At 40.8% G+C, this 24,162-nt stretch overlaps 1 protein-coding gene across 1 annotated transcript; it reads left to right on the forward strand.

The window, feature by feature from the left end:
• Nucleotides 1-177: 177 nt before the first annotated feature.
• LOC124038404 (3-hydroxy-3-methylglutaryl-CoA lyase, cytoplasmic-like) lies at nucleotides 178-23,872 on the forward strand. The gene is given in 10 exon segments (XM_046354253.1): nucleotides 178-1,640; nucleotides 2,587-2,664; nucleotides 5,695-5,802; nucleotides 6,341-6,436; nucleotides 6,660-6,808; nucleotides 9,256-9,319; nucleotides 9,494-9,682; nucleotides 22,210-22,269; nucleotides 22,271-22,336; nucleotides 22,607-23,872. Coding segments are annotated over 10 exon segments (1,041 nt in total). The 5' UTR covers nucleotides 178-1,544; the 3' UTR covers nucleotides 22,742-23,872.
• The last annotated feature ends 290 nt before the right edge of the window (nucleotides 23,873-24,162 follow it).

Here is a 24,162-nt window from a genome sequence, read left to right on the forward strand (position 1 = left end):
AGATGAGGTAGTTATTCAGAAATCATGTTAAACACTATTATTGCACACAAGTTTAGCACATTTTTACTCGTGAACTTATTTAGGCTTGCCATAACAAAAGGATTGAATACTCAAGACATTTCAGCTTTTCACTTTTAATTCATTTCTTTACATTTCTAAAAACATAATTCCATTTTGACATTATGGGGTATTGTGTGTAGATCAGTGATGCAAAATCTCAAGTAAAAACATTTAAAATTCAAGCTGTAACACAACAAAATTTGGAAAAAGCAAAAGTGGTGTGAGTTTTTAAAGGAAATGTACGTGTCCTCATTCTTGCCACAGAAACTCCACAGAATAGTAAACCTACAGCCAAACTGTTTTGATTGAGTTGACTAAAATGACAATAGTAACCTTTCAATTGAATTTCAACTCTTACTTCCTATTTAACAGTGATTTATGCACCTATCATGGAAACCATCTGCGAACATGGCAGGGTTGGCATTCCCTTCTGAAACCTTTTCCTATTTTCAGTGGCCTGGAAGAAGGTTGTGGGCGGGATTCTAAATGATCTGCCATGAGGGAGTTTTCAAATTTAGGGAGGTGACAAGTGATGGACATAAACCTGGGAGCCCAGTGACACAAAGAGACCTGGAGACCTTTCATAGGACGGTCATACAAGTTCCCTCTCTCCCCCTGAGTGGGGGGTAGGGGTCTCTCATCGCAGGGCAGCTTATTGTGGTGAAAGGGTTCAGTTCTAGGACTTCATTAAGCCTCTCTATTGTTAACATCTGGGTGAGGAAGAATGGGTCTTTCTCTGGTAAATTGTGCCCCGGCTTTACAAGGGGATTTTATTACGCTACGACGTTGACATTGGCAGCTACTGGCACGCCTGGCAATGGAAAACCTTCAGCTGTTTCAGTCACAGGAGATCAATCAAAGCAGCCTGTTTCCCTGAAGCCTTAGATTTCATCCTGAAACGGGGAAGTGAGGGACCTAGAATAAGCAGTGTGTGACTGTTCTTATTCTAAAGCCCAGAGACTCTGCAAGCAAGTACTTCCCCCTTTGAGCGCTTTCTGACTGCTCAGCTCACACACAGTCGGTTGTAACACTGTCAGGCTAGTCCAGACAAAACACTTGCTCACACTTCAGTCCCCAGTGAACTACCTAGCCACTGACCCTCCCATTCCATCCATGTGCCACTCTGTCTCACCCCCTCTTTTAGTATCTCTCCCTCTCTCTCGTTGACTCTCTCTCTCTCTCCTCTCGCTCCTCTCTCTCAGTCTCCATCCATTCCCTGCTAGGGATGCGGCTGCCATAGCAACTGCTGAGTCACTCCCGGCTCTCTGCTCTCAGCTGCCGTCCTCAAATGTGATTGTTTTAGTGAGGGTGGCAACCAGGCCCTCAGTCATCCATCCCGCCTGCATGCGTGAGCATATTGATCAGAGTACTCCAACACGTATATTTGTTTCAGTCGATTCAGTCGAACGTAAAGATCCATCACTGCGGGTGTCGGCGCTAGATGACCCTGGGGGAGCTCTACAGGTCGAACGGGAGCCTTTCAGATGGGTAACTTTCCCACCACGGTGAAGCACTGCCTGAGCTACGAGGAACTAATCCAGGATTATCCATGGCTAGCACGCTGGCTGCAGGAGGAGAAGGTGGGGGTTGTTGTCTTGCTTTTGCTGCTCTGCGCACATGACTCACTCATGACATAAAGGGAGGGTGCAGGGCGGGGACATGTGAAAGGACAGAGCGGGGAAATCAGCCAGGGACGTAGAAACAGGTACTATATTTGATGACATCACATTGTGCAAATGCTCTATTTCGGAATAAATTCCATTGTCGTGATAAGAGCATATAAAATAATTAGTGTGCCTATTAAGTAATAACCAATCTGTTTAGTATTGTGCCACTGTTGACTTGAGGCCTAAAAGCAGGATCCTGTTCCTCCCGCATTGTCTGTTTGAAGTATTTTTATTGTCAGATAGAGAGAGTGCATCAAGTGAGAACCCTTTTACTTCCGCTCGTCCGCACATCTGTTCCCTCTACTATAGTTAGATGAGTTACTAGTCAGGTATAACATCCCAAACGCTGTAATATTGCTGTTGGTAGACTGGTTTTGTTGTCAACTGTCAAATTGACCAGATACATTTAGATAGAAAATATTTCATGCATTATTAAAGCGCCAGCAGTGACCTGAAGCTCAATTGTTCTGGCGTAAGGGATTAAGGTTGTAACACACATTATGGGTGAAGAGAAACAGAGTTGAAGGTACAAATAATCATGTGTTAGTGCTACAGCAAGAAGAGACTGCCAGAAGAGGACTGGCTGTACCTCAGAGCTTGGTTCCTCTCTAGGTTATTTCTTAGTTTCCTGCCTTCTAGGTAGTATTTCCTAGCCACCGTGCCTCTGCATCTGCATTGCTTGCTCTTTGGGGTTTAGGGCTGCGTATCTGTAAAGCACTTTGTGACATCTGCTGATGTACAAAGGACTTCATCAAATACATTTTTGATTGATTGATTGATTATTGTTTGTGACAACAGATCTAAAAATGATATGTTCAACATCTAACATTACTCTTTATTTTCATTTTTCCGTTTTAAGCGAGCTTTAACACAAGAATACCCAGAGTATGTTAAAATTGTTGAAGTCGGGCCAAGAGACGGACTTCAAAATGAAAAGGTAAATCTTTTAGTCACAGTCACCGATCTGACAATACACAGAACCCCCACCACCCATGAACACCCAAATAATTAATGTTCATTTAGGGGAGACTGGGGTTGGTTGTCTCACCATGGCCGTTTTTTTTAATTATTCGCTGTTTGATCCAGGTACTATATATATATATATATATATATATATATATATATATATATATATATATATATATATATATATACAGTTGAAGTCGGAAGTATACAGACACTTGGGTTGGAGTCATTAAAACTAGTTTTTCAACCACTCCACAAATGTCTTGTTAACAAACTATAGTTTTGACAAGTCAGTTAGGACATCTACTTTGTGCTTGACACAAGTCATTTTTTCAACAATTGTTTACAGACTGATTATTTCACTTAAAATTCACTGTATCACAATTCCAGTGGGTCAGAAGTGTACATACACTAAGTTGACTGTGCCTTTAAACAGCCTGGAAAATCCAGAAAATGATGTCATGGCTTTAGAAGCTTCTGATAGGCTAATTGACATGGCCATCACAGAAGTGCAGAAGTGCAGAAGTGAAAAAGTGTGTGCGAGCAAGGAGGCCTACATATCTGACTCAGTTACACCAGCTCTGTCAGGAGGAATGGTCCAAAATTCACTCAACTTATTGTGGGAAGCTTGTGGAAGGCTACCCGAAATGTTTGACCCAAGTTAAACAATTTAAAGGCAATGCTACCAAATACTAATTGTATGTTAACATCTGACCCACTGGGAATGTGATGAAAGAAATCAAAACTGAAATAAATAATTCTCTCTGCTATTTTTCTGACATTTCACATTCTTAAAATAAAGTGGTGATCCTAACTGACCTAGGTCAGAGACTTTTTACGAGGATTAAATGTCAGGAATTGTGAAAAACTGAGTTTGAATGTATTTGGCTAAGGTGTATGTAAACTTCTGACTTCTGAAGACATCTCATTTTTGCTCCAGCGTTGATCAAAGGGCAGATTTTTTATACTCTTGATCTGACTGAGATCTAATCGTGTCTGCCTCTTTCCAAACGAGTGGAATCATTAAACATTGGTTTGTTCGTTATGTTCGCCTGCGTCCCCTGGATTTGCCTCCCAGATTTGCCTTTTTAGCAGCACATTCACCACTCTCTCAAGCGTCTAACTAAGCCCTCTCGCTGCACAGGTCGAGGGTGACCTGAAATAAACTACCCCATTTCTCAGTCAGCTCAATAGGCAACTAGTCTAGAGATGCTGCTGACAGTGTGTTTGCGGGATGTCGGACGAAAGGCAATTTGAAAGCCGTCCCGTGACTCCTGACGTGTCTATAGACATCCCTACAGACTCTCAGAAAGTGCCCAACTGGTAAATAGTCACTTATAGATATATCAGTCAGGTGGCTATCTGCCAGCAGATACTTCTATTGCAGTAACATTGAAGGTCTCTGGTTAGTATTTCTTATCTAGCTAGAAGAATGAAATAAGAAGCTAACGTTAAACGGAGCCTACCTCAGCAGGAGCAAAAAATACACTACTAAGTTCTAATAATAACATTGCTTTAAAGAGAGTAGGCTCCTGAGACAGACAGTGATGTGACGCTCAGTGGTGAGGCTGAGACAGTCCCCCCCTTCTGGACCTCACTAAAACAAAAATCCTAGTTATGGCCCTGTGTCTCAACGGGATGGTTGTCACCTGGAATATGGGGTTGATTGTCACTATCAACATAGTGCTGCCAGTATACAATAAATTCCAAACTTTTTTTGTGCTTGTGCTATAAAGAGCTCCCTTCATTGCCTCTCTTTCAAACACATATTTCTTCTGTTACAAAACCACACACACACATGCGCACGCGCACAGACACACATGCGCACGCACACAGACATGCACGTGTATGCACACACACACACACACACACACACACACACACACACACACACACACACACACACACACACACACACACACACACGCACGCACGCACGCACGCACGCACGCACACACACACACACACACACACACACACACACACACACACACACACATGCATAAAAGCTGAACATGCATACACAAATTTACTCAAAATGTCATGTTATTCTTAAGGCATAAATGCTACATTTTGTTAGGAATATCGTTCAATCAAAGAAAGGCTATTTCTAAGGCTCTGTTTATTGCTTTATTTCCTGTTGCAAAATGAATAAGCTACTAGCAAACATTGTGACGGCCAACCCCATAGTGTGCCATTCAACCCAGCAATGGGTCTACATTTCAGAAAGTGACAGAGTGTGTTTGATGGCAAATAACTCCAAGTTGGTATAAGATATGAGGATAAAAATGTTCCCATTTCAACCCAAGACCTTGGTCTTTCTAATATTGAAAAGGGTATTGTAAGATATATTGGTCCTGAGAAATACACATGAGAGTAAAACGTGTGAAAACAACCCCGGTCTCCCCTACAAATGATTTATATTCACTACACACTACACCATTACAAACTCAATATGACATCTGAAAGCTGAAAGCTTACTTCCTTTGTGGCAAGCCCACATTTAGTTTTGTATTATGTAACAATCCTTTTGATTGATTCCGGGTTGATTTGATGATCCCCTTAAACATATGGATTATTTTTCTATGATTACCCAAGGCATGTGTTTCACATTATCTTCTCAAAAAAGTGATTGATCAAATGAACACCAACTGCCCTTGAAATCTATGGGAAACATGATAAAATTTTACCAGATGGCTCATATGTTGAATGTTTAGTATGAGTATAGTATGTCACAAATGTATCATTCCCATATTCAAGTCTGCTGTGGCTGTACAGATTGACATGAGGACAAAGTGAAACTCTGGGGGTAGTACACGCTGTAATTGTAGGAAATATGTTTGGAATAAGTACAAGTAGCAGGTGAGTGCTGTAAATTACTCTGATTGCAAAGACATTGCAGCTGAATTGCCCAGATGTCCACTCCACGTATACCTCCAATCTTGAGAGGGGATCAGAATCAGATCCTGAAAGAGCTGGTCTCCATGTCATTGTTTTCCAGGAAATGGTTCCAACAGGAGTCAAAATCCAGCTGATAGACATGCTCTCAGAAACAGGCCTGCCTGTGATCGAGGCCACCAGTTTTGTGTCTTCAAAGTGGGTACCGCAGGTAATAACTCTTCTTTGTGTGCCCAGAAAGTGTGCTGAGTGATTTTATTAGGCTCTTATTGTTCTCCCCAGGACTACGGAGGGGAAACCTGCTTCTCCATCATCACAGTTATTCCCTAGACCCGCAGATGTTTTGGGGGGGAAATCCTTCTTATTTATATTTTATTTCAACTCAATTTAACCAGGTAGGCTAGTTGAGAACAAGTTCTCATTTACAACTGTGACCGAGCCAAGATAAAGCAAAGCAGTGTGACACTGAGATATAGGCCTATTCCAAGCAGCTTTATTTTGTTCGCACATGTAAAATATAAGACATCTCACCTCATTAAATAAACTACAGATGACTGTGTTAGTATTGAGTATTGAGACATATGATGTGGAACAGCTAGCTCTAGTTCTATATGAGCTTCTGGTAAATATAAGTTTTACATACTAGTCTCACTTGCCAGTTGCAGGGCGCTTCACCAGCAGCTATGGGAAGAGACTATACTTTGTTGATATGTTTTGTAAACATGCTTATGCTTTTGTCTGTTGTCCAGATGGCGGACCACACTGAAGTACTTCAAGCCATCCACAGATCTTCTCATGTTCGTTATCCAGTTCTGACACCCAACATGCATGGCTTTCAGGATGCTGTAAGCATTTCATTATTCATGCAAGAAATCACACTCTTCAAAATGAACAGATATCTCCCCAGGCTCCCCCGATATGACTACCGTTAATATATATAGTGCTACATCAAAGCTGAGTACACTTTATGCCTGAGATTAATGGAAACGTTTTACAGTGATTGTGTGTTGCATAATATTATATCTAAAGAATTGATATCCGTTGCAACTTCCTTCTGTCCTGTTGAAGGTTGCAGCTGGTGCTACTGAAGTGGCCGTGTTTGGGTCTGCATCTGAGACCTTCAGTAGGAAAAACATCAACTGCTCTATAGATGAGAGCATTCTGAGGTTCGAGGAAGTCATTTGCACTGCCAAACAACGACAGATTCCAGTCCGTGGGTTTGTATCGTTCCTCACTTGCTTCTTCACCAGAGTAAAACGATTTGACTTTAACATCTTGCATTCATTCCATAGGCTCTATAGCTGATATCAACCATGAACAATGCAAAATGCAACTTCCTTACTCAAATTACAATCAAGTTATCAGTGCAAGAGTTGATGTTGACGATAAACACAATAGTTAGTTAAACATGTGTGTTCACTTCGCAGGTGTGTTGTGAAATAGTGTATGTTTACATTAACAATTTGAGACATTGAAAACACTACAGTGAAATGTTTCAGAGGCCTATTGTTACTCTCTCTATTAGCAAAGGAACACAGCGTTAAATGACTCCAGAAATAATAGGTTAATAAGCGAAGTTCCAGATGCGCACTGCATCGCTCTACGTGTTACTACAACTACAAGTCCAGATGTAGAGTACAGAACCGCTGACATGAAGCATGTTTAAATTCAGTGGTACAGTACCACCCCTTTCACCCAAACAACTGCCAATTGACATGACAACGCATCAGTTTGACACAGGAGTTCTGGCAAATGTCATTTAATGGCGGCTGTTGGAGATGGTTCGGGCAGCACTCCCTTCCCTGGAGTCCAGCTAGAACTTGCTGGAAATTCCGGTTATAAACTGAAGTATCGTCTCACGACCGAGAGCCCAAGAGAAACATTTTCTACTTTTCACATGTTGTCCACTATTTCAAGCGGTGAACATTTCCTACACATATGGAATAGACATATAGTTTGACTTCATCCCCCTGCATCATTTCTCATTACTACTGTCAACAACATAAGGAACATATAACAAGATATTCAACACCAATTCGATATAAAATGTGAAGTCTATATTGCTCTGGCAGTTAGCGGCTAGTGAATCGAGAAAAAAAGAGCTGTTCATTTTATGCTCTACCATAATTCTAATGACAGACAGAATAAATGATATGAGTTTTTGACAAGAGAGAGATTACATTTTAGTACAATTCACTTTGTGACATTTGCCAAAGTTGACATGTTTATGACCTATGTATTAATATATGCCATGTGTGTTTATGACCCATGTATTAATATATGCCATGTGTGTTTATGACCCATGTATTAATATATGCCATGTGTGTTTATGACCCATGTATTAAAATATGCCATGTGTGTTTATGACCCATGTATAATATATAATATAATATACTGTATAATATATGTCCGACTGGCTGCTCACTGCCCTGTTGACTGGCCTGGTTCAGTATGCCATGTGTGTTTATGACCCATGTATTAATATATGCCATGTGTGTTTATGACCCATGTATTAATATATGCCATGTGTGTTTATGACCCATGTATTAATATATGCCATGTGTGTTTATGACCCATGTATTAATATATGCCATGTGTGTTTATGACCCATGTATTAATATATGCCATGTGTGTTTATGACCCATGTATTAATATATGCCATGTGTGTTTATGACCCATGTATTAATATATGCCATGTGTGTTTATGACCCATGTATTAATATATGCCATGTGTGTTTATGACCCATGTATTAATATATGCCATGTGTGTTTATGACCCATGTATTAATATATGCCATGTGTGTTTATGACCCATGTATTAATATATGCCATGTGTGTTTATGACCCATGTATTAATATATGCCATGTGTGTTTATGACCCATGTATTAATATATGCCATGTGTGTTTATGACCCATGTATTAATATATGCCATGTGTGTTTATGACCCATGTATTAATATATGCCATGTGTGTTTATGACCCATGTATTAATATATGCCATGTGTGTTTATGACCCATGTATTAATATATGCCATGTGTGTTTATGTGTATTTATGACCCATGTATTAATATATGCCATGTGTGTTTATGACCCATGTATTAATATATGCCATGTGTGTTTATGACCCATGTATTAATATATGCCATGTGTGTTTATGACCCATGTATTAATATATGCCATGTGTGTTTATGACCCATGTATTAAAATATGCCATGTGTGTTTATGACCCATGTATTAATATATGCCATGTGTGTTTATGACCCATGTATTAATATATGCCATGTGTGTTTATGACCCATGTATTATATGCCATGTGTGTTTATGTGTGTTTATGACCCATGTATTAATATATGCCATGTGTGTTTATGACCCATGTATTAAAATATGCCATGTGTGTTTATGACCCATGTATTAATATATGCCATGTGTGTTTATGACCCATGTATTAATATATGCCATGTGTGTTTATGACCCATGTATTAAAATATGCCATGTGTGTTTATGACCCATGTATTAAAATATGCCATGTGTGTTTATGACCCATGTATTAATATATGCCATGTGTGTTTATGACCCATGTATTAATATATGCCATGTGTGTTTATGACCCATGTATTAATATATGCCATGTGTGTTTATGACCCATGTATGTTTTCTTTTAGATATGTTTCTTGTGCACTAGGATGTCCATATGAGGGACCCATTGAATCCACTAAAGTTGCAGAGGTAAGACACAATTTCTGCATTGCCTACTTTATATGTGTACATGTAATCTAAACAATGTCAAATCCCCATAAGGACCCATTTGCATTTTGTAATGCTGTAGCTATGAGCTCCTGTCTGTTTCTCCTGTATGTCCAAGGGACTTGTTTTGTTAAGTTGCTCTATTCTTGGCTATAGGTGGTGAAGAGGTTATATGAACTGGGCTGCTACGAGGTGTCTCTGGGGGATACTATCGGCGTGGGCACCCCAGGCTCCATGGCCAAGATGTTACACAGCGTCAAGAAGGAGGTACCCAGCAGCGCTCTGGCCGTTCACTGCCATGACACTTACGGCCAGGCCCTGGCCAACATCCTAACCGCACTGCAGGTATGTCAATCATGTTATTTTTAGAGACCCTGATAAAGTGGGGTTTTACTCAAATCTTGCAACATTTTTGAGAAAGGCTGCATGGTAAGTAACAATGTGGTTGTGTGACATTATCAAGTGGTCGGTCATAGATGGTATCCTATTTTGTGTGCCAAACTTATGTGCTCAGTTTTATGTGAGAATTGAGGAAGCATTGTTTGCGTGACGGAAAATATATTCATAAATAACAAAAACAAAGGTATCTATTACAATACGACATATGAAAATAGGAGAGACAAATCACTCAATTTGGAATTGGGAACATGATCTGGGAGTCCCCAACAAAGGAAAATAATACAAAAACTGCCCACCCCAAAAAATCCCAGAATCATAATGAACATAAGATAGGTCCACTGGCTCTCTTATTACCAGCACCTACATTAAAGAGAATAAAAGAGTCTTTCACGGATCATTAATAAAGCTTCATCCTTTCCTTAGACCACAACATCTAATTAAGTTGTACAAAAGCTTCCTGTAATAGCCCTCTTTCTATGGTGTTTTTCACCACCTCTCTGGAGTGAACCTATAACTTGAGATTCAGTCGGGACATAAACTAGCGGTAATGTAGACATGGCTGTATCAGTTCTCTGGGGCACCCATTGTGCTCTGTCTCTCAGTTTGTCATCCTCGGCAGTGGAGGGATGCTCTTTGGGGGCTGGGTGGGTCAGCAGATGTGAGGGGGTTCACACAAAGGCTCACCTATTCGGTGTCTGTTTCACATGACAGTGCCCTGGCCTTGACAAAGGTACTGAGTGCGAGGGGGAGACGGGCCAGCCCTGAGGGGCTCCCAACTCATCTGTCGCTTGGTGGTTGAACTATCTGACAATGCTGCACTTAAAGGGCACAGGGAAAATGATCCTTTCATTGGCCTGCTAAGAAACACATGGCAAATGGAGAATGCGAAAGAAACCCGTCCTCAGCAGCAACTATGTAACTGAGCCAGGGAGGTTGCAGTGACTATCGCTGGATTCATTGAGAAATGTGAGTCACGGTCAAGTGTATAAGACATTTCAAAAAGAGAAAAATCTAAATGTCAAGAAAAAGGAATTATCCACTTAAAGGGGAAATCTGTGATTGCTACATCCATTTGGGGAATTTTAAATGGATGATATATAGCTATTCATTCTTGAAGAATATAACTTATAAATGCATAATGAGCTTAGTTCAATTAACTTACCTCATCAGAACACGAAATATAAGCTTGTTTTACTAATTTATTTGTAAAGAAAGTCATTGTAAACACCCACTCTATAGCCTCAAAAGATGGTTAAAACTATAATTTTGATTTCATGGATGGTCAGTTCTTGCTTCCATAACTCCATCTATGAATTTGAACATTTCGCCAGCCCCGTCCCTCAGCTATTTACAAAATCAGTGGCTTTGTTATTGTTTAAACCGCAGATTTCTCCTTTAAGAAAATCTATGACCATTTTCAATGCTGTGTTGCAATCCCTCTTACCCTAAGTAACCCAACGTCTGCATAACTTTTAGCACTTGTTCATGGCTTTACTTATTAATTTATCTACTTCCATGTTCAAAGAATTGTGCATGTTCACCAAACAGCATTCTGGTTTGTATTTAAAAATTGTGTTACAACAGATCCTAATGTTGGGCACTTTTGACAAGGGGTGAGAAGAACCAGAGGGTGGGTGAAATTCCTTTCTGTGGATCACATTGAAATTGATTTATCACAGCTGCCCCGTGACCACTGAAAATAATAACAGGCATGGATATTTAGACAACCATTTGTCCTCCTCCCATCTCAACAACCTCAGTGGAAATGAAAGATGTTATCATAGACTTTTCATTACTGAGTGCCAGTTGTCCACACCACCAACTGGGAGAGAAATGAATTCCACCATCCCCTGTCAGAACCGTGTTACCTCTGCTTTTGTTCATGATAAAGACATTCCATGCTCTTTGTACCTTTTGGGGGGAAAGTTCTGGGGGGCTTTGTTACGAACCCACCTTTGGTGGGTCACACAATGAGAAAGTATGTACTTTATTTTTCAGACTTTGCTGGGAAATAGATTTGATCCGGCCCAACGTTTCCATGTAAACTGCAGCTGACTGCTGGGCTATTGATAGAACTCAGTGTAGCCAGACGCTCTTGGCTGAGAATTCAGACCTGTTCTTACGGATGTAGGATCTTGCTGAGAATTTTCCTGCACCTCAGGAAATGCGGATGAGCTTTGTGATTTACATAAATTCACTGAAAACCCACACTAACACATGGTTATATTACCAGTATTTCACTTTTCATGTAGACTACTTTTGGCCACCTAATAGCCTAACCACCGATCAAGCAACATTATGGACTAAACATTCTGTTTCTGCAGGATTACTTTTGCTGTGACAATATAGATCAAATTAAGATCCTACATCTGTACTCATGGTTAGCTCCTCTATACTAAGCAAAACAAGTCTGAGCCAAAGCTCATTGACAGGGTTTTAATCTTGTGACTCTCTCTAAATATTTAGTGGCAAGTATGGATGCTATTCTGATAATGGGTGTAAGTGGATCAGTAAGGGACACTATTCCATCTTGTCCAATACATCTAAATACTCTAGATGAGTGTTTTACAAATGGTGACTTGAGAGACCCACTAATGGGTTGTAGCTAATTCCTGCTTGGTAGTGATTTTTGCCGGGGTCCTGGATAGAGATGTTTATGTTCACTTGTGGTTTACAAGAAACCTCCCAAATGGTCCCAGAACCAAAGTGTTTTGGAACCACTAGTGACAGAGACAAAATTGAAATTAGAATGATAATGTTTCATAACCGTGGTCATGACAAATCAAACAGGCACGTTGTCCAATAAAACCTATGGTTTTGAGTTAACCCATACAACCCAGAGGACATTACATTTGAGCTGTGTAGGTCTAATGTTGAGCGTCATGAAAGTGAAGTGAGATGGGTGTAAAGACCTGTCAGTGGTAAACAATTCAGCCAATATTCAACAAAGTGACTAAACATTTAGACAGGTCCATTCATGTGGTTTCATGGTTGATTACGGAAGCCTTACTCATAGGTCAAGGAGCAAAGACCCCTGGAATAATGAGTGTTAACATTAGGTGAATGTTAATGACTCTTCAAACAAGAATTTGGAACTGTCTTGGCGATGTTCATAAGCATGTTTAGTGCTATAGCTAGCTAGCCAACAGCACGTCATATGACAATACTTTAACCTTTCCCTAAAAATGGCTTGTGATCTGGCAACATTGCCAACATGACGGACTACAAGGAACTCCCATTTAATTGCCTGCTGAGGATATTAGCTTATTAGAATAGGCTTGTGGTGCAGGAGTCAGTGTATGTGCCAGGTGACCACAATGAGGAAAGCCAGTAACTTGGTGGAAAATATTCCTCTCCGTGTGCGCTTAGCATCAAGGGCTGGATTCAATCCGTATCACAGAAGTATCAAGGAAGATCCACTTAATTGATTTAATGGCAATGTTCCAGCGTTCCCGAAGAATGCATTTACGCTAAACACTGACTGCATTCATGCTAAACGCTGACTGCATTTACGCTAAACGCTGACTGCATTCATGCTAAACGCTGACTGCATTTACGCTAAACGCTGACTGCATTCATGCTAAACGCTGACTGCATTCATGTTAAACGCTGACTGCATTCATGCTAAACGCTGACTGCATTCACGCTAAACGCTGACTGCATTCATGCTAAACGCTGACTTCATTCATGCTAAACGCTGACTGCATTCATGCTAAACGCTGACTGCATTCATGCTAAACGCTGACTGCATTTACGCTAAACGCTGACTGTATTCATGCTAAACGCTGACTGCATTTACGCTAAACGCTGCATACAGTATGGCTGCTCAATCGGAATTTATCTTTACATTTTAATGCGGATCTTCCATGATACTTCCGCGATACGTATTGAATCCAGGCCCAAGAAAACGTTCCCCTTTGCATGGTCTCTTTAGAGCACGAACACACAAATAAATGGTGCCTTATTAAAGAGTAATCTTATGTTAACATGAAGTACTTGCTACATCCCAAGGTGGAAAATGTGTATTTTAATATTTAAAAAACCACGCATTTAAGAGCGCGGTCTCTACTTGGCCAATGACCTCCATAGTCAAACAAGACAATAGATGGTTTTCATGCTTTAAGGTCTTCAGAGTAATCCATTTATGTTTTTGTCTACCTCCCTATTAGCCACAAATATCAAGGAAGAGGTTGTGGCTTTACAGTGGCAGGATTTATTTATTGCTGGAAAGGGCTGCCCCAGGTTAGAAATGTGTCAGCCTTGCAAGCTACCATTGAATACAATCTCCTTCAGTTCCACAGTTTATGTAGAGAAATGTCAAGGCTGAGTTGGCGAAACCTTGCTGCCTCAAACCCTTCAATGAACATACCCATTCTGCCCCAACTGACGCACGGCCACACTTAAAACAAACAATACTGGGTAAGAGTGTGGCCATCTCTCAAGTTGTTCACTTACAGTATATAAGCCGCCTTCCATAATCCCATATCATGTGATGTGAACAGCCAGAGCACACCATAAAGTTGATTTTGTCAGGAATGCATTGTTTTTATACCTCCACGGCTCACTGAATGTGGCTCTTTAACAGCCAGTTCACATCTGGTTTCTGAGCTGTGAGAGGCTAATTGAATGCTGGCAATTTGGACCTTCTGACCACCAGTCCCTGTGCGTATTTCGTCCCATATAGCAGCAGGAATCAGACGTACTGTCGAAAGTGATTGCTGTGCTCTTGGTGTGCCCTGGTCCACCGGAGACCATCTGGCACTCTCGTAGTTAGCGGCAGAATGCGAGAGGTTTGGCACGGTAAATTACAACTCTGTGTTTACACAACAAAAAAGTCTGCCCAATACAATATCCTGCCCTGGAGTTAACTAAGGTCTGGAAATCTCTTGCGCAGTGCACACCGGAGTGGATCACTTTAGCCAACACAAACAGCAATTACAGGCGGCTGAGACAGCCCCTGGATAAAATAGACCCTTTTCTCTGAGAAAAGGCACCAATTATGACCGTTAGTCAGAGAACGAACGGTGCTTCCATTATTTTTGTTTGTTTGGGTCTGTCCCTCAAGGACAGAAGTCCTTCATGGTTTCAGTCTGATGTGTCCCCGTGCCACAGCGGGGTCAGTGGGAGGATAAGCAAGTTAATTTTGTCTCATCATGGGATCCTCTGACATCTGGTTCTGCCAAGGAAGCAGGAAAACGTCTTTAATATTCTCCTGACGGTTGCTGTTATGTGGAAAACCTTGCGGATATCTTAATCTGCGATGCTTCTGAAAAATAGATGCTTGGCTTCATAATTTGTCCCGATGAAGACGCAAGGATCCGAGGCTGTTGTAAATAACCTGATAGCTTTGAGGCCCGAGGTCCTCAGAGGCATATCATATAGTCGTTTTCCCCCATCCTGAAAGTAACAAGTGAAGCTGTGTAGGCAGGCCTACAACGTTTTATCACGTGGCTGTTGATAACTGTATAAAACTCAGGTTCTCTATTGGATCATATAAATCATGTTTAAAAGCCAACCTAAAAACAACAGCATATCCTGTGATATGAGAATAAACATCTGGTAAAACTTCTCTATGGTTCATAATGTCTTAATGAAACGTAAAGGTATTCGACAAGAATAATTAAACTTATCTACCAGACTGAAGATGTTTTTATGACATCAACATTTTGGATGAAGCAAGCTCACAATCTTTTTCTGAATGACAAGGTTAACGTTTAATGGAAGACGAATTAGCAAAGTGGGTTGAAGGCAAATCCCACTGGGCACACCACGTCATTTAAATGTGGAAATTGGGGTAATATTTGGTTGAGCCATTGGTCAGCCAGAAGTTGGTTGAATTCCCAATGTGTTATCACTATGCTTTCAACCATCTAAAAGCAAAGCCAAATTCCAATGAAAAACAATGTCATCCACCTCTGGCCTGCTCGCCTCCCTACCACTGAGGAAGTACAGTTCCCGCTCAGCCCAGTCAAAACTGTTCGCTGCTCTGGACCCCAATGGTGGAACAAACTCCCTCACGACGCCAGGACAGCGGAGTCAATCACCACCTTCCGGAGACACCTGAAACCCCATCTCTTTAAGGAATACCTAGGATAGGATAAAGTAATCCTTCTTACCCCCCCCTTTAAAAGATTTAGATGCACTATTGTAAAGTGGCTGCTCCACTGGATGTCATAAGGTGAATGCACCAATTTGTAAGTCACTCTGGATAAGAGCGTCTGCTAAATGACTTAAATGTAATGTAATGTTATCACTGTGCATTCAACTATTTAAAACCACAACAAATTTCAAATGGGAATACAATGTCAGATATTTTGTATTTACAGTATACAACAATGTAATGTGTTATCACTGTGCTTCATCTAATAGCACAATCAAATACATGACCTGGATTGCAGTTGAGATTATATTAAAAGTAGCCTACATATAGTGCCAATGGTCAATTCTGATTCTGCACAAAATGTTATAGCAATTGTAAAGATCTCCACAGAACTGCGACCTTTGCGTGCTATCTTGAACATACACTATGATTACGTAAGACATTTATAGTTACAGTAGGCTAACTTCAAAATGTGGTCATAGATGTTACTCACTTTAAGGTTGAATAAATACGGTTGGCATCATAACCAAATATCAACATTTCTAATGCTTGGATAGTTTCATCTGGGTCACTAGCTTAATCCTATTCTATAACTGTATTTTTGGTTTAGCTCGAGAGGTGAATCCAACATATGCTTTGTTAACATGTTGACAACTCAATAGACTATTTACTGTATTGCAAAAGTTATATTGAATTGTGTTTAGTTGTCAACGCAACCAAGTATCAACAATTGAAGGAGGTATTTATTTTGTGCCACTGACAAGTCTGGCTTTAATTCCAGTTTGTCTACATATTAAGAATTGAAATGTTAAATGTCCCTTTAAGAGTGTGCTCCTAATCTCAGCTCGTTACCTGTATAAAAGACACCTGGGAGCCAGAAATCTTTCTGATTGAGAGGGGGTCAAATAATTATTTCCAACATCAAAATGCAAATCAATTTATAACATTTTTGACATGCTGGATATTTTTGTTGTTATTCTGTCTATCACTGTTCAAATAAACCTACCATTAAAATTATAGACGGATAATTTCTTTGTCAGTGAGCAAACGTACAAAATCAGCAGGGGATCAAATACTTTTTTCCCTCAACGTAGTGTGTGTGTGTGTGTGTGCATCTATCAGTTACTCATACTTGTCAGTACATACAAACAACAAGTAGGTCACATGGGGCAGTAATGGTTGCTGGGGGGAAGGCTGCCATCTTCTCATAATGTTGCTGCTACCATCTCTTATGACTGAAAAGGGCTTCTGGACATCAACTGCTCACCTCAAACTGTTGGACAGGATGGATATAATCCAGACACCCGACCAAACCCAGATTTTGCAGAAAGAAATCAAGGTGCCTTGTGAGGATCAGGTGACGAGTGGCTAATCTGCCCATGGCTTCCATTCTGCTAGCTAACGTTCAATCGCTGGAAAATAATTGGGACGAACTGAAAGCACGTTTATCATACCAACGGGACATTAAAAACTGTAATATCTTACGTTTCACTGAGTAGTGGCTGAGCTACAACATAAAGAACATACAGCTGTCGGGTTATAAACTCTATCGGCAGGACAGAACAGCAGCCCCGTAAGACACAGGGCGGGGGCCTATGCATTTATGTAAGCAACAGCTGGTGCACGATATCTAAGGAAGTCTCACGGTTTTGCTCGCCTGATGTAGAGTTTCTCATGATAAGCTGTAGACCACACTATCTACCGAGAGAGTTTTCATCTGTATTTTTCGTAGCTGTCTACATACCACCACAGACCGATGCTGGCACTAAAACCGCACTCAAGAAGCTGTATACCGCCATAAGCAAACAGGAAAACGTTCATTCAAAGGCGGCGCTCCTAGTGGCCGGGGACTTCAATGTACCTAATTTCTATCAGTGTGTTTAATGGGCAACCAGAGGGAAAAAATTCTAGACAACCTTTACTCCACACACAGAGACGCGTACAAAGCTCTCCCTCACCCTCCATTTGGAAAATCTGACTAGATTTATATCCTCCTGATTCCTGCTTACAGGAAAAAAAATTAAGCAGGAAGCATCAGTGACTCGGTCTATAAAAAAGTGGTCAGATGAAGCAGATGCTAAACTACAGGACTGTTCTGCTATCACAGACTGGAATATGTTCCGGGATTCTTCCGAATGCATTGAGGAGTATACCACCACAGTCACTGGCTTTATCAATAAGTGCATTGAGGACTTCGTCCCCACAGTGACTGTAAATACATACCCCAACCAGGAGCCATGGATTACAGGCAACATTCGCACTGAGCTAAAAGGGTAGAGCTGCCGCTTTCAAGGAGTGGGACTCTAACCCGGAAGCTTATAAGAAATCCTGCTATGCCCTCCGGTGAACCATCAAACAGGAAAACCGGCAATTCAGGACTAAGATCGAATCGTACCGCATCGGCTCCGATGCTCGTCTGATGTGGCAGGGCCTGCAAACTATTAAAGACTACAAAGGGAAGCACAGCCGAGAGCTGCCCAGTAACACAAGCCTACCAGACGAGCTAAATAACTTCTATGCTTGCTTCGAGGCAAGTAGTGCTGAAACATGCATGAGATCATCAGCTGTTTCGGACGACTGTGTGATCACGCTCTCCGCAGCCGATGTGAGTAAGATTACCAGGAAGTGCACTCCGAGCATGCGCTGACCAACTGGCAAGTGTCTTCCCTGACATTTTCAACCTCTCCCTGTTTGAGTCTGTAATACCAACATGTTTCAAGCAGGTCACCATAGTCCCTGTGCCCAAGAACACTAAGGTAACCTGTCTAAATGACTCCCGAATAGTAGAACTCACATCAACACCATTATCCCAGAAACCCTAGACCCACTCCAATTTGCATACTGCACAGATGACGCAATCTCTATTGCACACCACACTGCCCTTTCACACCTGGACAAAAGGAACACCTATTTGAGAATGCTATTCATTCACTACAGCTCAGCGTTCAACAACATAGTGCCCTCAAAGCTCATCACTAAGCTAAGGACTCTGGGACTAAACACATCCCTCTGCAACTGGATCCCGGACATCCTGATGGGGCGCCCCCAGGTGGTAAGGGTAGGTAACATCACATCCGCCACGCTGATCCTCAACATGGGAACCCCTCAGGGGTATGTGCTCAGTCCCCTCCTGTATTCCTTGTTCATTCATGACTGCACGGCCAGGCACGACTCCAACACCATAAGTTTGCTGATGACAGTGGTAGGCCTGATCACCGACAACGATGAGACAGCCTATAGGAGGAGGTCAGAGACCTGACAGTGTTGTGCAAGGACAACAACCTCTCCCTCAATGTGATCAAGACAAAGGAGATGCTTGTAGACTACAGAAAAAGGAGGACTGAGCATGCCCCCATTCTCATCGACGGGGCTGTAGTGGAGCAGGTTGAGAGCTTCAAGTTCCTTGTCGTCCACATCACCAACAAACTAACATGGTCCAAGCACACCAAGACAATCATGTAGTGGGCACAACAAAACCTATTCCCCCTCAGGAGACTGAAAAGATTTGGCACTGGTCCTCAGATCCTCAAAAGGTTCTATAGCTGCACCATCGAGAGCATCCTGACGGGTTGCATCACTGCCTGGTATGGCAACTGCTCAGCCTCTGACTGCAAGGCACTACAGAGAGTAGTGCGTACGGCCCAGTACATCACCGGGAACAAGCTTTCTGCCATCCAGGACCTCTATACCAGGCGGTGTCAAAATTGTCAAAGACTCCAGCCACCCTAGTCATAGACTGTTCTCACTGTTACCGCAAGGCAAGCGGTACCGGAGTGCCAAGTCCAGGTCCAAGAGGCTCCTAAATAGCTTCTACCCCCAAGCCATAAGACTCCTGAACATCTAATCAAATGGCTACTCAGACTCTGCATTGCCCCCCCTTCTACGCTGTTGCTACTCTCTGTAATTATCTATGCATAGTCACTTTAATAACTCTACCTACATGTACATATTACCTCACTTACCTTGACACCGGTACTCCCTGTATATAGCCCCGCTTTTGTTATTTACTACTGTTCTTTAATAATTTGTTATTCTTATCTCTTACTTTTTTGGGGGTATTTTCTTAAAACTGCATTGTTGTTTAAGGGCTTGAAAGTAAGAATTTCACTGTAAGGTCTACTACACCTGTTGTATTTGCCACATGTAACAAATACAATTTGATTTGATTTGAAATGGGGAAAGGCGTTATGCTATGAGGTGCTGCTTTATTCGTTTTTTGAAACCAGGTTTGCTGTTCACTTGCACTATATAAGATGGAAGGGAGTTCCATGCACTCATGACTCTGTATAATACTGTGCGCTTCCTTGAATTTGTTCTGAACCTGGAGACTGTGAAAAGACCCCTGGTGGCATGTCTGGTGGGGTAAGTGTGTGTATCAGTGCTGTGTGTAAGTTGACTGTGTAAGCAATTTTGAATTTCCAAAACATTAATGTTTCTTATAAAAACAGGAAGTGACGCAGTCAGTCTTTCCTCAACTCTTAGCCAAGAGACTGGCATGCATCGTATTAATATTAGCCCTCTGATTACAATGAAAAGCAAGCTGTGCTCCATCTCTCTGCTGGAGATGGAGATGTGAATCCAACATATTAATGATTAATTTGAAAATTAAATGTGAAATCAACCAAGGTTTGAAACCTTAGGCCTATATGTATTGTCTATTTGTAGTTGAACCCTGGGTTGAACTGAAACAATAGCTGTTGATTTCTTTTCAAATGCTATATAGGCCTAAATGGTATCATTGATTATATATGACTTATAAATTATTTTGACATTTCATTTGCACTGTTGAACCTGCCGTTTGGAATGACTTAGATAGCAACAGTGAATATATTTAGTCATTGAGAGATCTCTCAATAACCATTCTCACGATAGCACATTGGTAGTAGTCATTGACAAATATCAAAGCTAACTTGGGCTGTGTTAAATCTTTGGATGGGAGACCAAATGAATAGCTGTAGACATGTCAACTCTCCAGTAGGAAGTGCTGCCAAGCCTATTTTGTTCTGATAGTGGATGTAACTTTGGAGATCTGATGTTGTTTCAAAAGTACTAATTCAACATTTTATACAAGGGTTGTCTATGTTGAACATTGGTTACAATGTTGACATAATCCTGTGGTTGAAATTTCACCCTCAAAACATTTTTCAAATCCAATGTATTTTCCATGTAGATTGCATGTCACAATGCATTGATAAATTATGCTGAATCAACATTGATTCAACTATTTTGTAGTCTACATAACTTGGAAATGAATAACTGTCTCTCTCAGAGGCCTACTGTCTTCTTTGCTTATCTCTGAAGGGACAACATGTCGCTATGCCTTTTTGTGCTCTTTATACGGATTCTTCTCCCCAGGACCACATGAGGTGGATGTTTTGGGAATGTTTTACAACGATAAAGCTTTTTTTCCCCTGCAACACTGAAGTTCAACCATAAAACAGTAAGCCTATCCCTTGCTAAGCAAAATGTTCTGGCTGTTTGGTGCTGTGGTCCAACAAAAGCGCAGACATGCAGGAGAACAACCCACAACGCATCATTAATTCTCATATGGAGGCCAGACACTTGGTAGCCAGGCTGTAAAAAGCATTTCCCCACAGAAAGTTGAACTCTCTATGACAATTACTTTTATTGTGGACATTGTGCATGAACAAAATTGAAGTCGGAGACGTTAAACAAAACAAGAAATACATTTTAGAAGTGATTATTTTTACATATGGGTGTGCTCTATTTATTCAGGACATGGAAAAGACTGAGACATTGTATTCAAGGACATCAGAGGGTGTCATTGAAATTGAGTTATAGCCTTGAATTTAAACAACCCCTTTTCCAAAGCTTAGTAACACACACCTTTGGAATTACCCATTTAGAAACGTACCATAGGGAGAAGGCTAATTATCCAGTGAATGGATTGTAACAAGAGTAGTGTAGTTACAACTGAGTAACACTTGATGTATATGAAGATCGCTGTGCCTAGTAACAAAAATGTATGTACACAAATGTATATTTTGTGAGGTGTGCAGAAAAAAAGGATCAGAAAACATGACACAACAATACGGAACTTTGTGCATTTACAAAGTCTGCTATTACCAAAAACATGCCGCAAATGATGTGTCACTGCTTTAGTATGGCAAAGAGGATGAGTAAGCTGAACTGTGGGGGGACACTAGGCTGTTGCGCCCGCTCACCTCAAAGAAACGAAGACCACATTTCTACTAACTGCCCATAAAAAAACGCAACCCTGGCAGGGCACACTATACCAACACATTACAATACAGGGGAACAGGGGACATTGTTCTGCATGGGATTTTACCTTCTGCGTGCCCTGTGCATGTGGTTGCTGAATGTCTCTCCTGTGTGTATGTGTCTACCTCAGATGGGGATTTGTACAGTGGACTCGTCTGTAGCAGGTTTGGGAGGGTGCCCATATGCCCAGGGGGGCCTCTGGCAACGTGTCAACAGAAGATGTTCTCTATATGCTCCATGGGATGGGCATTAAAACCGTGAGTGTTGCTTCACATTACCTGAAAATAGCCTTGCAATCGGCTTTGCAATCCCTAGTGAACCTCCCCTCCCCCTTCATCTGAGAAAGCTTCATTCATAGGATAGATTTCTTGTTCAAATGTGTTGTACATAAAGTGGTTTCTGCATAACTTTCATGTGTTTGTGTAGGCCTGCTGTTTCCATTTCCACAACTGTTTCTTTTGCAATTGCTCCCCCTGCTGGCAGGGTGCCATTTTTTCTTCTTTGATACCTTGTTTCTTTCATTCCAGGGAGTGGATCTCTCCAAAGTAATCGAGGCAGGTGACTTCATCTGCAAAGCCTTAAACCGCAAGACCAACTCCAAGGTAGCCCAAGCAAGAGGCGATTACTCTGTGCATTGCCGCATGAAGAAGATAAATACTTGACACCTTGTCCCTTTGAACATTGTTCCTTTTCATGCTGCATATAGATAGCAAATTATACAATACAAAGTGCACTATACTTCATTTTTTGTTTCATTGTGTATCCATTTAGCAGAGGCACTTTATTAAAGTGTTAATGGATAAGGCCTACTTAAATTCAAGAAATAACTGTAAACTTTTCAAACCGAATAACTTGTATCACTGTCTGATAGGAGGTAAAAGAGATGACTCCTCACTAAGTTGTGAAAGTTATTCATGATGTTTCTGTTTGGGGACTCTTCCCATTCATTTCCAGCTCAATGTGGTTACAATTAGACAAGGGGACCTTAGAGGGTTAAGGGAGTCCTGCTGGGTTTAAAACCAGTGTGGGTCGATCATTATCTCCCTCAAAATGTATTTTCATTTCCTAAGTCGCTTGCTCTGTCAAGATGGAAGTATGTCTGCCTTCACATGTGAAATATGTATTTGTTTTCTCTCTCTTCATCCTTCTCACCAGTGCATGACCCCATTCCATAAGTTGGATAAGGTCATTCATTAATTGTATTTTTTAGAGTTAAATGGACAGTAGTTGGCAGCTTTATGTTGAACTATTGTATTTGCAATAGTCAGAAGGGACACAGGTATTTTAGCTGGTGAAGCATCTCATCTGCTACTTTTGGTAGAAGTAGGCCTGACAATATCTATAAGAATACTGAACAATATCAAATATTGGTAAATTAAATCCCGACATGAACTTTGTTGTATAACAAAGCATTTAACCTCCCTTCCACAGACAGTCCTCCTTTTTAAACACCTTACTCTCGCAGAAAAGTTGAGCAAATGTCAATATCCATGAGTAAAGTATTTTATTAATTTGCTTTTTAATAGTAATGAATGTACTGTAGTATTATGTATTGTGTGAGTATTATGTATTGAGTGACAAAGTGCTATAATAATAAGTAATATATTGAATGTATGTAGTGCCTTTATTCTATGGGTTCAAGAAGAGTGACATATATATGATAAATTAAATGAAGAGTTAATAGTTAATAGCTAATAAATAGTTAGAAAAGTAATTTTGTTTTTGCAAACCAAGGTAACTTGGTGAATCCAACATGCTTATTACATAAAGATAATAAAGGTTGATTAAACAAAGTTGTTTACAGAGCAGGATTACTGTAGATTTCGGATCACACATGACCTTCTAAACTCTGTGTTTGCCTAAAGTGCTGCCTGCATATTGGCCCCTTCAGTCCAACCTTTCACCAACATGAAAGTATTGTTATTGTAATTTTGCGACAATATTGTATTACTTTAATGATTATTTTACTTGAGACAAGTAATACATTTGGTACCCTGTACATATGTTCCTGTAAGGTTATATCCTTGATCACAGGATAAAACATACAATCATCATTTAATACGCTTTACCAAAATGTTTTATG

Source organism: Oncorhynchus gorbuscha, linkage group LG06 (genome assembly GCF_021184085.1).
Source record: "Oncorhynchus gorbuscha isolate QuinsamMale2020 ecotype Even-year linkage group LG06, OgorEven_v1.0, whole genome shotgun sequence".
Taxonomy (NCBI): Eukaryota; Metazoa; Chordata; class Actinopteri; order Salmoniformes; family Salmonidae; genus Oncorhynchus; species Oncorhynchus gorbuscha.